The sequence below is a fragment of the Chrysochloris asiatica genome, unplaced genomic scaffold, assembly GCF_000296735.1.
Source record: "Chrysochloris asiatica unplaced genomic scaffold, ChrAsi1.0 scaffold00044, whole genome shotgun sequence".
In the NCBI taxonomy this organism is placed as follows: domain Eukaryota; kingdom Metazoa; phylum Chordata; class Mammalia; order Afrosoricida; family Chrysochloridae; genus Chrysochloris; species Chrysochloris asiatica.
The window spans coordinates 11,151,471-11,168,398 of record NW_006408562.1 but is presented as its reverse complement, the minus strand read 5'-3'; the positions used below and the strand labels follow the sequence as shown (position 1 = coordinate 11,168,398).

Here is a 16,928-nt window from a genome sequence, read left to right as displayed (position 1 = left end):
ATATTGTTGCTAAGTGCTGTTGAAAAGGTTCCAACTCATACTGACCCTGTAACAGGGTTTCCAAGGAGCAGGACTGCTGGGTTTGAACCACCAAACATGTGGCTATCAGTTCAGTGCTTATCCTACAGTGGCATACACACCAGGACTCCTATAATTTACTAGGAGAGTTTAATCTTTTTTGTTGCAAACCTTCTACTTCTTGTTACTCAAATAATGTGACTTTTATCAAAATGATCTGCTGTTAATCTTTTCTCTAAAAAGGAAGACTACCATTTTGACTTTCAACACCCGTTTTAACATTTATTTTTCTATTATTCACGTATAAGGACGGCCTAGTTAATAATGAGCTCTGGTTGTGCTGTGGTTACAAATCGGGCTGCAAATCTCACGGTCAGCAGTTCAAAACTACCAGCTGTTCTATGGGAAAAAGATGAGGCTTTCTGTTCCCATGAAAATTTATAGCCTCAGAAATTCTGTATAAGGTTTCTATGAGTCAGAACCGACTCCACGGCACATAACAACAACAGTTAATACTGACTAGTAATATGAAGCAAATCTTCATTTCCAGCTCTGACATAATTGAGTAGAGCTGGTTAAAAACAGTAATTTGTTAGCACAATTCATGAGCGCTAATGCCATTTTACTCTAATGCCTTTTAAAAAGTTATAAACTGAAATGGCTATTCTTTCCACTGTTTTCCAGAAGACAAATCTTCAAAATGGATTCAAATTGGATACAGCAAGTATCTAAACTTGTGTTGGTAGAAAGTCCATACAGTGGTATTATGAGTAGGAACCAACTCTATGGATCTTCACAAAAACAGCAGTCTTGTTTTACTATGAAGATGGCAGATAAATGAACTGGTTGTTTGTTGTTGCTTTTAGTTTTGATACACTGGACTGAAATTTGCAGAGAATAATCTTGTTTTTTGAAAGATGGGCATTGCTTTTTCCAAAACCAACTGAAGGGTCCCTACCCAAGAAGCCACACACAGAATGTGTGGTTCTAGCACTCAAACTTCTGCTTAGCAATATATATTCAGTAATGGACTTCAACCCGCTTCTCATAAAACATCACTTACATCCTTATATAATAACCTGCCATTCAGCTAACCCATGTAAAATAAATTGACATTTTCCTAAAGTCAGTTATTAAGTACAATAATTATTCAAGTTGCTCACAACTACGTCAGTTAAAAAAGACACCAGAAATTCAGCAATGGTATTATTCTGGGCAGTTAATTCCCCTCTCTATCCCAGTTAAAAAACTGCGTGAGTTGTTTAAATAATGCAAAATCTTTCCATAATTTCTAAATTCTTCATTCTAAATTTACCATACAAGTAAATTTATTTGAAATTTTTACAAACTAGTTAACAAGAAAGGAGACACAGGACCTTTTTTTAAATTTCTGAGAACTCAACCAACCTTTCCCACAAGTTGCACAGTTTTGTTAATTTTCAGATTTTAGAGGAATCCATTCTAACTGAAAATACATTTCAAAGTTAATATAAGCACTGGGTCAAGTGTTCCTATCCTTCATTAATAAAGAAGACTGATTACATTTGAATTTTAATTGACATTCAACTGTACTTTAAGTTGATGAAAAAGAGTTAGCAATGATGAGGATTTCCTAATAACCATGAATATGACAAATCACCATGTGACTAACGTAAACTTTTGTAATGTATATCTGGCAATATTACTGTATTCTGACTAAGCTAGAGTCCCACATTCTTAACTGGGGTACAAAATTTTAAATTTCTGAGAGTTACAGGAAAGAATGTCGCAACTCCATTTTGAGAAACAGAAAGTTAGAAGGTGAGGTACCTGAGTTCCCAGTATGTTCCCAGCTCCCCGTCACTGAATTGGGTTGACAATACAGGTACTACTGACTGCAAATTTCCAACTGTAAGACCTAGAGTTACCCTAAGGATAGTTAAGTGCAAAGAAACTACTACAACCAGAGCAATACAGCACAGGGACATTTAGAGTGGTACAATTGGGGCGCTTGTAGGATCAGCACTGGACTGCTATCCACAAGGTCAGCAGTTCAAGCCCTTCAGCTGCTCCTTGGAAACCTTATGCATGGTTGCTACGAGTTGGAACCAAATCAGCAACACATGAATAGCAGCAAGTAAGAAGCCAAATTCATACAAGCAATCAGTATAAACCTGTTGATGGTCCTTCTTACCAACTGCTCATTCATACAATTCTAAATTTTAAGTGACTGAGTTTTCGGTCAAAACCTACTGGTTAGATTTCACATTCATACCTATATTGGGTGTCTGCACTGTTCTGCATCTGGCCTTACCCCTATACCCACTTCTCTTCAAACTCAGCAGGCCTCTGGGACTAGTTAAGATTGAGAAAATGTATTTTCAAAGAGAGCAACTATTCCACACTAATGCACAAGCTACGGCAGGTTCCATTCCAGAACACCGCAACAAAGTAAGTATTTCAACAAAGCAAGGAGTCACAGGACGGTTTTGTGTCTCAGTGCACACAAAAGCTGTGTCTACACTGTACGATAGTCTATTTATGTGCAACAGCATTATGGAAAAATTTGAAATACTGTGAAACTCACCAGACTGTGAAAGACACATGAAGCGAGCACAGGCTGTTGGAAAAATGACATCGAAAGACTTGTTCCCCACAAGGCTGCCACCCATCTTCAATTTGTACAAAACTCCTAACTGTGAAGTTCAATAAAACCACGTGCAAGACAACAGAAATACTCTAAATTAAGATTAGAAATGTTAACGTATCACTAGGTTGTAAGCTTTCACACATACATTTTTCTGGAGTAACTTATAAAATGAATTCAAGTGACCTCTATTATAACCTCTTCTCCAATACTCCCACCATTAGTGCTTTAATTTTTAAACAGTATTAACTTTAAACATTTGACCAACTTACCCGGACAAGTGCATCATCTATGATATGATCACGTCTGACTTTGAGTCTCAAATATGGGTTCAACTGCTGTCCTTGAACTAAACTGTAGAGAACAGTGATTCTCCGTTCACTGTACATGCGGATCCTATTGTCATAATATAACCCCAAATTCTTTGTGACAGCATTCAATATAAATGGACATGTCATAAAAGAGAATTTGTTTTCTGTTTCTACTTTGAAAAAAGTGTAATCTTTATCCATTTCTAGAACATCATTCAGTGGTTCGTTAATAAATTCTTCAAAAGGGATAAGTGGTTTCCGACAATCTAGAGTTTTAACACCAAGTTCAGTTTCCAGTGGGTCCACTCGAGGACCTTTCTTGTTTCTTCTTTCATCTCCCAACAACTCCTGGAGGGTCAGTTCACTGGATTCTGGGATGGGCTCTTCATCATCTTCTTCATTATGATTTGTGTCCACTTCCCCTCCCACTACATTTGCATAGTAAACCATCTTCAAACACTTTGAAGCAGCAACAATGGCATCATCATCATTCACTAGATTTCGATTGTTAAATTCATTGCTTATGACTTTGTAAGTAATAAGTTGCTGAAATGTTTCCATCATTCTCCGAATCTGGTCCGCATTGTATTTAGACCACAGTCTGACTAGTTTTCCTTGGGCTGCAAGGGGAAGCTTGCTCATTGCTTTGCAAAACAACGGCAAAGCCATTTCCAAATATTCGGGACTGTGGAGATTCCCATTCTCCATTACAATAATGAACAAATTCAGATAGTTAGGGTCTCTGGAGTACACATTGTGATAGGTCAAGTCACATTCCACATTAGGTGACAAGTATACAAGTGCATTAAGAAAGGCAGTTTCTATTTTTTCATTTGAGAGCAATCTGGTGTAAACCCTTCTAATGGCATCGATATCCACGGACACGTCCTCAGGGCCCAATTTCTGTAAGTTGTTGTCTCCCTGCGAGTTCCCGCCAATCTTTGAGGAGGAGGCTTCTGCATCTTCTTCCATAGCAGCAGCAGAACAGGCAGCTTTCTCCTTTTCATCTTCATCCTTGTCTTCATCTTTTCCTTGAAGTGATTTCAGTTCTTCCTTGGTATGTTTTTTGATTTTCCGAAAGCTCTGAACCAGTGCCTCAGCACTAGAAAAGACTCTTCCAATAACTCGGATCAAAGGGGAATAATCCTCTCTGGCTCTACACAATTCAAGAATTTCATATACCTTTTCTTCTGTTAGGTAAGTCACATCTAGAAAATTGAAGGAAAAAAAGACATTTATTTTCATAATACATGTATTTACTTTGTTGTAGCAAAAAGTAAAACAAGCATTTTATACTTTATAACAAAAACCTGTAACCAAACCTGCTGCCATCGTGCCAACTCAGCATTACAGGACACAGCACAGGACTAATTGCCCCACAGGGGTTCCAAGGCTGTGATCCTTGGTCCTTATGTGGCACTACAGAAAGGGCACTGGACCATATCTTTTTCCTGTAGAATCACTGGTCTATTCAAATTTCGCCCTTAAACACCGTGCCTCCAGGGCGCTTTTGTACTCAATGCTGTTTGTGACTGACGACAGCTCTTAATATATCATGTTCTGATTCATCCCAATACAACTCTTATAACTGTGCAAGCAGAAGCTACTATTCTGAGGAGATTTTTATTGCATTGTTGTTGTTGTTGTTAAGTGCCATCGAGTTGGTTTCGACCCATAGCGACCCTGTACAGGCTCTCATCTTTCTCCCGCGGAGTAGCTGGTAGTTTCGAACCGCTGACCTTAAGGTTCGCAGCCCGATTCATAACCACTACGCTACCAGAGCTCCTTGCATTACTTTTCTGCAAATAAAAAGGTCAGGATACACATAAGGCAGGGTTTCCTATCTTCTTTGGGAAACAGCTCCTTTTCTACTTATGTGTATATCAGAATTAAATTCCTTGTTTGTTTCAGAATCGTCATTCTGTTAGTGACTGAGAACTAATATGTCACTTCTCAGAAGCCCTGAAGTTGAAACTATTATGTGCAGGACAAGAACATGGTTGGAATAAAATTCACCGAGTGGCAGAATATAGGTAATGAGCAAAGAAAAACAGAGTGGGAAGACAGCAAGCTATAAACAGGCAAGTAAAACAGACAACTAAGCAGCTAGTGCAGTGGAATATTAGTGGGCTTCTAGGAATGTTTGCTCTTAAATAAAAGGAGACAACAAAAACTGACCTACATTTAGATAGAAAAAACAATCCAGTTTCATTATTAGACACACAAAATAAGCTAATAACTTTAAATTATCCAAGCAAAAACATGTCTCTACAAAACTTCCTTCATATTAGTATTTAATATTTAAAGAACACTTTTCATAAGGTACCGTACACCCACCTGTTGTGCATAGTGTCGCTGTGATTCACCACTGAGTCAAAGGCACCTAACAACAACAATACACTTCCACTGCCATCAAGTACTTTTTGTAGCGACTCACAGCGACCCTGTATGAGTTTTTGAAGCATAAAACCTATGAGAGAATGGTGAGCTTGAACTGTCAACCCTGCAGTTAGCAAGCAGTCCTGTACTTATCCTACAGTGCCACTGGGACTCCTTACAGAGAAGTAAAACTCCTATCTAATTATGGAATTAATACAAAAGAGCCCCCTAAGTTAAATTATAGCACTCTCTAGTTCTGATCAATGTTGCATTGAAACAATTACTATAACTAAAGCAACTTAACTGCAGAAATATACTTATTTTTATTATTATATAATCCTCTTTTTTAATCAATCATGCTACACAGCAATAACAGAACTCTAATTATTCTGAATAAACTACTCAGATATTTCCTTACACAGGAGAATAAATGTTACTTTTATGGAGTTTAAATTGCCAAAGAGCATACTACTAAGAAAGTCTTTATCCTATAATCAAGAATGATCAATTTGTCATCACTAGATCAAATACCGAAGAAACATAATTTTAGTGTCACATATGATTCTTCATTCACAAATAATTTTACTTTCACTATGTCAAATATACTCTTGTCCATGTACGGCACAGGAGTCCTGGTGTGGTACTGCAAGGTCGGTTTGAACTGCAATATATAAAAAAATAAATGGTTTAAACCCACTAGCCGCTCTTCGGAAACTCTATACAGGGTTGCTATTGAATCAGAATTGGCTCAAAGGTACTTAACAACAACATTGCTCTGTACATGAGAAGCTGTTTAGTAAAACACTAACCTCTGTTTCAATGTAGTCACTTCACAGGAAAGACAATACAAATGTAAAATGCACACAATCATAGGACGAATGGCTTACAACAGCTAGACCATACACATATCAAATTTTATCACACCATAAACCTATTATCTGGTCCCTGGTGTAGCGCTGCAGGATAATGCACTGAACCTCAAAGTCAGTCAGAACTGCAAGGTCAGTGGTTCAAATCCACCAGCTGCTCCTAGAAACCCCTATATAGGACAGCTATGAGTCAGAGCTGATTTGATGGCACTAAACAACAACAATCTTTAAGAACTCATTTTCAAGTTCATAGATAGTAAGAATATATATGCATCTTCAGCCAAACATCAGGACTTCCTTTCTGAAAAGTGTGAAATTGCTAATGGTGGAGCCATTTACCATTATTTTACTGGTAAAAAAAATTTAACAGTTCAAAAAACAATCCAGAATTTGTATCTAATTTCCTAAAATATAGTCACGTGTTGTTGTTGTTAAGTGCCATCGTGTTGGTTCTGACTCATATGGTTTCCAAGGAGCTGATGGTGGGTTTAAAGCCCTAACCTTGTTGTTACCAGTTCAATGTTTATCCTACAGCACAACACCAAGACTCCATGGCACAATAATTAGCTATCGTAAATACTTGTCCTGGAAAGAAATAATCACTTTGCTTGCTAATCATGAAGGTTTCCAAGGCTTTAAGTCTTTAGGGAAGCAGAAAACCTCATGGAGTGGCTCACAGGCTCGAACCACTGACTTTGGGGGTCACAGGCCCATGCTTACCCTACAGTCACTCTTATACTCTATACAATTGTGCACTTAAAACACACACACAAAAAAACCCTATGCAAAAACAGAGTTTGGAGCACACTACTCGTATTTCTGCAAATTCATATCTAGAACTGACCATAGTTAAGACATGGTGTTACACTGTAGGGTTAGCACTTGACTGTGAGCCATAAAGTCAGTGGTTCAAACCCACCAGCTGCTTCTTGGAAACCCTATACAGGGTCGCTATGGGTTGGAACCGACTAGAAGGCACTTAACATGAAGCCTTCCCCTAAGCATTCTACATATTTCAATTTACAGCATGTTCAGATGAAAGTTTTGACGTCTTCAAGGGACTCAACCCATATTCCTCTGAAATGTTCTTTTAAGATTTGGGAACAAAAGGAAGTCTGAAGGGGAAAGATCAGGGATGTAGGGCAGATAGGGTAAGATTTCCCAGTAAAATTTGCGTGGTAAAGGTCTTGCACCCTTATAGAAAGAGCAGGTTCTCTGTGCTGATAGAAAAACTTTTCCTCAGCACAATTTCCATGGCCTTTTGATCGCCAGTGTAGGTTTTAGCTTTCTGAAAACTTTATAATGAGCCCCATGTCCTGTATCCTTTGGAAACAATTTATCTAGAGTACACACCTTTGGAATCCCCAAAAGCTACAATATTCTTTTTAGCTGACTTCTTCACTTTTAATTTAACTGACCCAGCAGATTCATCCCCCGGCCCCCTTTCCAGAAACCACTGTTTTAATTGGAAGACCTTGTCTGCGATCATCCAGTGATTGCACAGACACGTTTAAACACATTTAGTTTAGAACGAGACCACTAGCAGAAATACTTTGTGACTTACACTCATATACAGGGTGGGGACAAATGGAAGATAAGTATTGGGAAAAATATTAAGCATGGATTTCAAAAAACATTTTTGTAACAAAATAAACTCGCACTAACATGTTAGAACACGCCTGAACAGGATCTAATTATCTAAACGGAGGCACTACGAAGTACCAAACAGCAATTTGAAACGAGATCCTAACAGAGCAAAAGACTTCTGATAAAATTAAGCAAGAACAAATATCAAATTTATGGTGAAGTTTTTGGATGAAAAAATGGCAAAATTACTGATTCTTTATAAGAAGTTTATGGGGACAATGCCCCAAAGAAATCTGTAATTTGCAGACAAATAACTTGTTTTAAGAGGGGACAATATGGCCGTGAAGGTCCACAGCAGTCTTGGAGGAAACAATCCCCCCTTTGCGTCCTAGCTGAAGACTACTGACAGCAGCACAGACATCTCAAAAGTAATTACACAAGTTGGCCTCACAATTCTGACTGGAAAATTAAAATTGAGCAAGCTTTCTGCTCGATGGGGGCCAAAACTGCTGCTCCCTGATAAACCGAAGACAAAGCAGAGTATTCAATGGAAATTTTACATAAGTGAGACCAAGATCGTAAAGCAGTTCTTCGAAGAGTTGTAACAGGAAATGAAACATGGCTTTACCAGCATAGGCCTGAACATGAAGCAATAATAACCAAGAAGTGGAAAAGGACCAGTCAAAGCCAAAGGATACCAGTCAAGATCATGGCATCAATTCTGGGGAAAGCTCAAGGAATTTTGCTTGTTGACTTTCTTTATGGCCAAAGAATGGTAACATCTGCCACAATAGTAAGCACAATAGGGAGTGTTGTGAGAAAGTTAGCCAAGGCCTTAGCAGAACACCACCTGGAACAGTCCTCAAAGAGTCCTTTTCTACCAAAATAACACTCTTGCTAATTCCTCTCTAGAAACATGGGCAACTGTGTTAAGTTTTGAAAGGAATTCATTAAGTATCATCCACTTTACTGTCTTCAGTTGGCTCCCTCTGACTATTTCCAAATCTTAAAAAATCTTTACAGGGCATCTATTTTCTTCAGTTACTAATATAAAACAGACTGACCAACATGGTTAAATTCCAGAACGCTCAGCTCTTTGGGGATGGACTAATGTTTGGTATCATCACTTAAAAAAATGGTATTAACTTTGATGGAGCTTTTGCTGGGAAAAAAAAAGTTCTTATTTTTTATTTTTAATTCCACTTTTCAACAAACTTTTTGAAGACCCCTCCTAGTATAGGCAAAACTTTGGAGAAGAAAACAAGGTGGAGGGAGAAGAGTAATGTATTGGAAGACAGCAGCATAAGTGCCTCTCCTGAGTCAAACTCTGCAGCTCACTCACTAATCTCATTACTCTCATGGGAACAGAGAACTAGAAACGCAAACGAGGCAGAGAGAGGACTGATCCTTGGCAGTGTGAGTATACCCGGTCCCAGGAGGAGAGATAAGTGCAACCTGGGAAGAACATGTGAGAAGGAAAAGCAGAATTATTTTCCTGGCCATTAATACAAAATCTATAATAATTTTTGCCATTTGTTTTTTTTAAAAAAGAAAAGGACATCCTCTCCCTCTTTCTGCTTCTTTCACTGTATAATCCCAGAGATCCAGAATTTCAGATATTTAATTCTAGGTATTATATAATATAAAAACTGATTTTGTGGCCTAGTTTCAGAGTTTAACCACCCATTAATAAATGAATAAATGAATCTTGGGAGTCCTGGTGTGGCACTGTGGGTTAATGCAAAGCAGTTTGAACTGCAAGGTTGGTGGTTTAAGCTCACCAACTGCTCCTTGGAAACCTACACAGGGTCGCTATGGGTCACAACCAACTCAACGGCACTTCATAATAACAACGACAATATATTTCTAATTACAGTCTATAAAACCAGTAAAGGGCAGTGAGTCATTAACTCAGTTGTCAGTTGTCCTTTATCACAATAAAAATCTGTTATCTATCCTATATGTCTTAATAATGTCACAAAATTAGACAAAACAAACCAAAAAACACACACTAGAAATCTCAACAGTGAGAACACCTTACCTTTAAAATCATCTCTAGCTCCTTGTCCTTCTTTCTTATTCATTTTTATGTCCGTGCAGGACTTGTCGTGGGCACCTTTAGAGTTGTTCTCAAGGTAAGCTGAACTTGCGCCTTTCTTGGAGGGATGAGGATCACAGAGTTTTGCATTAATCTTATAAAGCTCAAGGGCTTTAATAGCGGCTGCGTTGTTATCCATACGACGAAAAGTTGGACAGGAAGCACAAAACTCATTTGTGCAGACCTCATTTCCGCAGCCCTCAGTTAACTGGTGGTAGTAGCGTTCTATTAGATGCTTTGCAGCTGCTCGCTTCCTGTACCAAACATTCAAACAAACAGTAAGCACAGCGATTGACTACTACAACTCTGGTAAACAGTTCAACAAATCATCAGCAAAGAAAAAGTTAGAATTCACAAGATAAACTTGTATATTAAAATGGGGTACAGAAAAGGAATATCCACTCTTTGCCCAAACTTCTAAGTAATGAAATATATGATAGATACTATGATAAAGCAACAGAGTCATAGTGTGACGCTGTGAGTTAATGCGCTGCACTGCAGAGTCATTTGAAATTGCAAGGTCGGTGGTTCAAGCTCACCAGCCACTTCTCAGAAACTCTATACACAGCCGCCATGGGTCGGACCTGACTTGAGGGCACTAACAATAAAAACAATGTCAATGCTTAACCAAAAACAATTCTTTTTCATATAATATACATATATTAGATTTTAAAAATTAAAAACTTTGTAATCGTTGTTTTGGTAAGTGCCGGTTCCAATTTACAGCAATCCCGTATAGGATGGATTTCCAGCAGTTCTAAACTTAAAGGTGAGTCTGAGCCATCAAACTGGTGGTTCACAGTGAACCGCAGCACCACACCAGGGCTACTACTATTGCTTACTTGTTTATTTAGCACAACAGCTAAAAACATCACATGGTATAGAGGTTTTTCTAAGACAATTTTATTATTTTACCACTTCAAAAATTAGCATTAAGAAAATGAAAATGTACTAAAAGTATCAATCCAGATTTTGTTTCCCTTCATATATTCACCAGTTTAATAGCTTACAAATGCTTGACTACCATCTTGTCTAGAACAAGAATTCATTCTTTTTCCATTACCTACCACATGGGAGATTTAAAATATAAATTTGCAATTAAATATCCAAAATTAGTGTTATACAGTTAAGAAAGAAAAAAAAAAAAAAAGGGTCCAAAACATACAACCTTAATCCCAAAAGTGGTCATTAATCTGCCTCATTAAAATTTATCATTAAACTACAATGATTCAGAATTTACTTTATGGCAGTGGGTAATCTAGAATAATTTTCAGTATAAGAAAAGCAATTGTTTACAGCTTCTTGGGCTTGTATTTTTAATAACAAAATATTAATTCTTAAATCATGCCATGCAATTCTAAGTGTGTTTTGTGGATTTTACTTTTCTCTCCATTTATAGTTCTTTTTCTCTACATACCACCTAATTATGTTTCAATCCCTGTCACAGAAACCTAAAAGTAAAGTTAGACTGTAAGCTTGAAGTAGACAGAATCCTACTCCACTGGAGTTGCTCCCACAGAGCGAATGCACAGTGATACCAGGAAACAACTCTCAAATCAGGCAAGAATTTGTACTACATTACCGGCTTCATCAACTCTTAAAGTACAATGCTTCTAACTAGTTAATGTTAACAGATTACAATAATTGAAGAATACTCTACTGGGTCCAAAGAAACAATTTGTAATTATTTCCTTTGGCTTCAATTTCATAAACATCAGAATTACAAACAAAAAGAAATAAACAATGAGAAAAAAAAAATTCACCAAAGTGATTCTCAAAATGTTCACACAAAAGGAATCTTACTAACACATATGGATAAGTAGCAAATGGAACTCAAGTCTAAGTACCTCATGGTAATCATGAGGAACCCAACAATTAACAAGGAAATAAAAACGGAATATGGAATATATCAATCTAATTATGTTTGAAAGGCAGAACTCTGTCTCCAAACTATCTATATAAGTAACAAAAAAAAGCGACCATCCTAACACATTCACTCCACTTTGGTTCTATAATTTTTCACATTATTTGCTCAGCATACAGGTTGAATAAGTATGGTGAAAGAATACAACCTTGTCGCAAACTATTCAATGTTTCCATGTTCTGTTCACACAACTGCCTCTTGGTCCATGTACAGATTCAGATTCCTCTTGAGCACAATTAAGTTTTCCAGAATGTTGTCCATTTCATGTCATGATACACACAATCAAAAGCCTTTGTGTAGTCAATAAAGCACAGGTAAACATCTTTCTGATATTCTCTGCTTTCAGTCAAGATCCACCAGACATCAGCAATGATATCCCTCATTCCACGGCCTCTTCTGAATCTGGCTTGAACCTCTGGAAGTTCTCAGTCAATGTATGCTTGCAGCCATTTCCTTAGTAAAACTTTACTCGCACGGGATATCAAAGAGATTTTATAGCCGATGATTTCCACATTCCGTTGGGTCACCTCTCTTTGGAATGGGCACAAATATGGATCTCTTCCAATCAGTCAGCCAGATAGTTGTCTTCCAAATTTCTTGGCACAGATGAATGAGTGCCTCCTGTGCCGCCTCACTTACTTGAAAGATTTCAATGTTTATTCCATCAACTCCTGGTGCCTTGTTCTTTGCCAGTTCCTTCATTGCACCTTGGATTTTCTCCTTCAGGATCACTGGCTCTTGATCATATGCTACCTCTTGAAATGGTTGAACATTAACCATTTCCTTTTGGTACAGTGACTCTGTGTATTCCTTTCATCTTCTTTTGACGCTTTCTGCATCATTCAATAATTTGCCCAGAGAATCTTTCAATAATGAAAGCCAAGGCTTGAATTTTTTCTTCAGTCCCCTCAGCTTTAGAAATGCTGAGTGTGTTCTTCCTTTTTGGTTTTCTGATTCCAGATCTTTGCACATTTTATTGTAATATTTGGCTATATCTTCTCAAGCTGACCTTTGAAATTTTCTGTTCAGCTCTTGGACCTTCTCTTTTCTTCCATTTGCTTTACCATCTCTACACTGGAGAGGAAGTGTCAGTGTCTCTTCTGACATCCATTTTGACCCTTTCTTTCTTTCTGCATGAATTAAGAGGTCATCTCAAGAATAGATTTAAAGCCTTAGACACTAATGACCAAAAACCACAAGAGCTGGTTTTTCGATAAGCTTGGGAAACTGCCTAAAAGTAATCTTTAATCTTACGCTAAAGCATTATTAGTGTACACAGGGGCTTCAAAAAGTGACTGGAGAAATTTCAGCATCTTTTGATTTCATTTTTCCATGAACTTTTATTCCCATTTATATTATCAAAGGTTGATTTATATGAGTACTGAAGAAACCTGTTGAAATGTTCCTTTAACTATATGAATTTTAGAAATACTGGATTTAGCTGTAAACAAAGATAGTTACCCAGACTTTTTATTCCCATCTTGAGTACATAAACTTAAAGAATAAAATAAAATAATCTCCTTCTAAAAGCCATTTGAGCTGCAAGGTCGGCAGTTTAAGCTCACCAGTCACTCCTCGGACACCCTATAACAGTGTCGCTATGGGTCAGAACCAACTCGACGGCACTTAACAATAACTTGTAATTATTAGTGTAGTGGCTACGAATCGGGCTGCTAATCTCAGGGTCAGCAGTTCTAAACTTATAGCTGTTCCACAGGAGAAAGATGAGGCTTTCTGTCCTCATAAAGATTTACAGCCTCAGAAACCCTATGCAGGGGTCGCTGTGAGTCGGAACCGACTCTACCGCACATCACCACCACCATATAATTATTGCATTGCTACTGCTCTATGGAGGAAAAAGGAAATGTGCAACAAAATTCTCTATCTGATCTCCTGACATTGAACAGTGCATGTCAAGAACCAGAAGGTCAAGGGTCGCCTCTCAAAGTCAAGGAAGAACAGATGCAATAGGAGAAGACAAGTAAGAAGGGGGGAAATATACAAGACTGAGGCTCTGGGATAAAAATGAGGTTGGTGTCTCCACGGGAAAGGGGAACAATGCTGGAGCAGCTAAAATGCTCAGGGGTGTAAGGGATTCACCATGTAAACTAGGGACAAGGAACCTGGTTTCTGCCATAATCTGTAACATAAATAGCAGGCCACACAAAATTATCAACTTAAAAATTAGCTTCCTATATTTGGTCAAACATTTCATTAATTCATCCCTAATGTGATAGCAGGGCCAGACCAAATGATTTCAGAGGCTTTCTACAGGACCAGACATCCTTAATGCCTTCAATGTGCTCAAATGGTAAAGAAAAGGTTGGAGCTTCAAGTTGACTCAGATGTTTTGAGAGAACCGCATGGCAATCTACTTCTGGAAAAGCAGCCACTGGAAACCTGATGGCATCCAGGTCTCTGGCACACATGGAATCAACTCAACAGCAGTAACTGGTTACTGAATGGGACTTGGCAATGCCCAAACTGTTGTAACCAACCAACCACTTATTTTACTTGACCTTCCTAAGAAATGAATTCCTTTAAAAAATTATTTACTTTGGGTTTTCAGGATATTTCCTGGTTTCCTTCCACATCTCTGGATGTTCTCCAGAAACCTTCCTTCCTAATCTAGAAAGGGTCACATTCCCCAGGTATCAGTCATTAAACCCGTTCCCTTTTAAATTCATCGTTAAACAGTTTTACGTTTTCCCCCAAGCTTTAGCAATAACCTAGTAACTTCCAAATTTCTCTTTCAGTTTAAATAAAAAAACTGCCTCAGAGACATTACTATGCCAAGTCCTTGTTGTCATTCTGGTTGTTGTGTTGTTGAGTACCGTCAACCTGATTCTGACTTATAATGACCCGTATAGGATTTCCAGGAAGTCCAAACATAGTGCTACATGATAAACACTGAACTGACAGTCTCACGTCCAAGGGTCAAACCCACCAGCCACTCCTTGGAAACACTATAGAAGGGATCTATGCGTTGCAACCAAATGGATGGCACCCAACAACAACATACGATTTCTGAGGAGCAACAGGTGAGTTTGAACCAGGTCCTTAAGTTACATAAAAGGGGCTCTACTGTTTCAGGGAGATAGGCAGATGAGTTCACTATCTTAAGGATGATTATATGGGTATGGAGACACAACTTAGCCTTGTTAAATAATGACTTGCTTTATTCATTGTCAAAGTTAAACACCTGAAAACAGCTTAAGGATTAGGGAAATGGTTGGGAGTATAGTTAGCAAATATAAGAATCAGAAATTTTACTGAGAAATTGTTTTGAATTCATTTAAGAAAATTAAAGAGACTAAATTAATATGAATTTTTAAACTCTACTGCCATGGTATACACATATATACATTTAAAAAAAACCCAAGCAGAACATACATAAGAATATATAAAAAAGAGAGCGGGCGGCACTTTCCTGACCCGCAGGACAGGTACGTGAGCTCGGGACAAGTAGCGGGCAGGGTCACAATAGGGGCTCCAGCCTGGTAGACAGACAGCTTTTGGGCAAACATAAAACATTAGGCTGCAACTCTATGAACTTGGTTTTTTGAAAGAACAAAAGATTGAGGAGGCACGAGCATTTTTAACTCCCACCTGTCTGCTCCCCGGCAGAACCTAACAGAGCCTGAACGGACGCACTCACAAGGAGGACACTCTCACAGAACCAGTAAGCCCGCAGGACCCAACATAGTCCATCCCAGGGGAGGGTTCTCATAGCTACATTAGGCACAACCGGTGAATATATAGGGAAAATTGGGAGGCCCAAGGCACAGGGGGACAAAGAGGCATTTTAGATGTCATCAAAAACAGACCCCATTTGCCCACAAGCACGAAGCCCGTCCCCCACCCCTTCAGCCCAGGTCAACTCTCAGTCTCAGGGACCAGGCCCAGGTTAGGTAGCAACTCAATCCCAATAACAAAACACCCCTGCTGTGGTTTAATCTGCCAGGCCCCAAACTCTGAAAAATTGCAGGAATTGTGAGCTGCAACCGCTGCACCCCACAACTTATCAACAAATAGCAAAATCTAGAGAGATCCAAAACAGAGCAATAACATCTTAGATTAACTGAAGAAGCACAGAGGGCAGGACTTGCTGACGGCTAGGGCGAGGGTCGGCGGCAAAAGTGGCTCGGAATGCCAGGCAGAAAGGAGACAAGACAGAGCTCCAGGATTCAGACCCACAGATAGGAGCGGTCTAGAGGCTGGGAGACTTGTAGCCAGTGGAAGTTGGAGCTGAGGCAGGAGGGCACGTACCCTTAAACCCGCTGGCCAGGCTAGATGATCTGGGCCCATAGCCTGGGAGAGACAGGGCGGCTGGACTGAAGAGGGGCCGCAGAAGACGCCAAGCCGCGGAAACGCCCGCAGGAACATATAGGGTGCTTTGCCAACTTGGGGCGGGTCAGAACTATTTGTTTTTTCTCTTCTTTCTTTGGTGTCGGGAGGGGGTGCGCTCACAGTTTGCCCACATACATCTGGGAGAGAGGAGGTAGGGGCTTGGCTGAGCGGTCGGGACCCACCCACACCCCTGGCGATCTCCTCTGCCAGGAGAACAAGCAACTGGGACAGACTTCACTGGTTTGAAAGAGAACCCAGCATAGTGCTGTGGAGTGGACTGCTGCACTGCAGATTCCTTTGAGCGACAGGCCCGGTGGGACGGAGCCAGCAGTTCATGCTCACTAATCACTCATAGAAAACCATATACAGGAGACACGGCTGTGTGTCCTATTCAGTCGGCTTGCACTCACGGATTTGAGAGCCGTCCCCCACTGTAGCACGGTGGACTGGAGTGCCACTGCAGTGCCTTCCAGTCTGCGGGGTCGGCGGCTCAAGCTCACGGGCCGCTACTCAGAGGCCCTGTGCGGGGTACTCGGTTACCCGCCATATGTGGCCTGCCTATTCATTTTCACTGGTGTGAGAGGAGTCTGGCACAGCGCTGTGGGCAGAGGTGACACACTACAGACCCTTTTGATCTGTAGGGCCAGCGGCACGGGCCCGCCAACTGCTCCACGGAGACCATATACAGGGTCGCTACAGGTCGGAATTGACTAGTCAGCACCTAACAGCAAGGAGAGGAGGGCAGAAGTGACTGAAAGAGAGGATT

General features: G+C 39.6%; 1 protein-coding gene across 1 annotated transcript in view; it reads right to left on the bottom strand.

Moving 5' to 3' along the window:
* Window positions 1-2,895: 2,895 nt before the first annotated feature.
* The window catches only part of LOC102812135 (ubiquitin-protein ligase E3A-like), an 86,362-nt gene continuing 72,329 nt past the window's right edge, over window positions 2,896-16,928 (bottom strand). The window contains exons 5-6 of the mRNA XM_006861923.1: window positions 9,832-10,142; window positions 2,896-4,163 (exon numbers count right to left, since the gene is read on the bottom strand). Coding sequence (XP_006861985.1) covers window positions 2,896-4,163; window positions 9,832-10,142 — 1,579 coding nt within the window. The remainder of the gene's footprint in view (window positions 4,164-9,831; window positions 10,143-16,928) is intronic.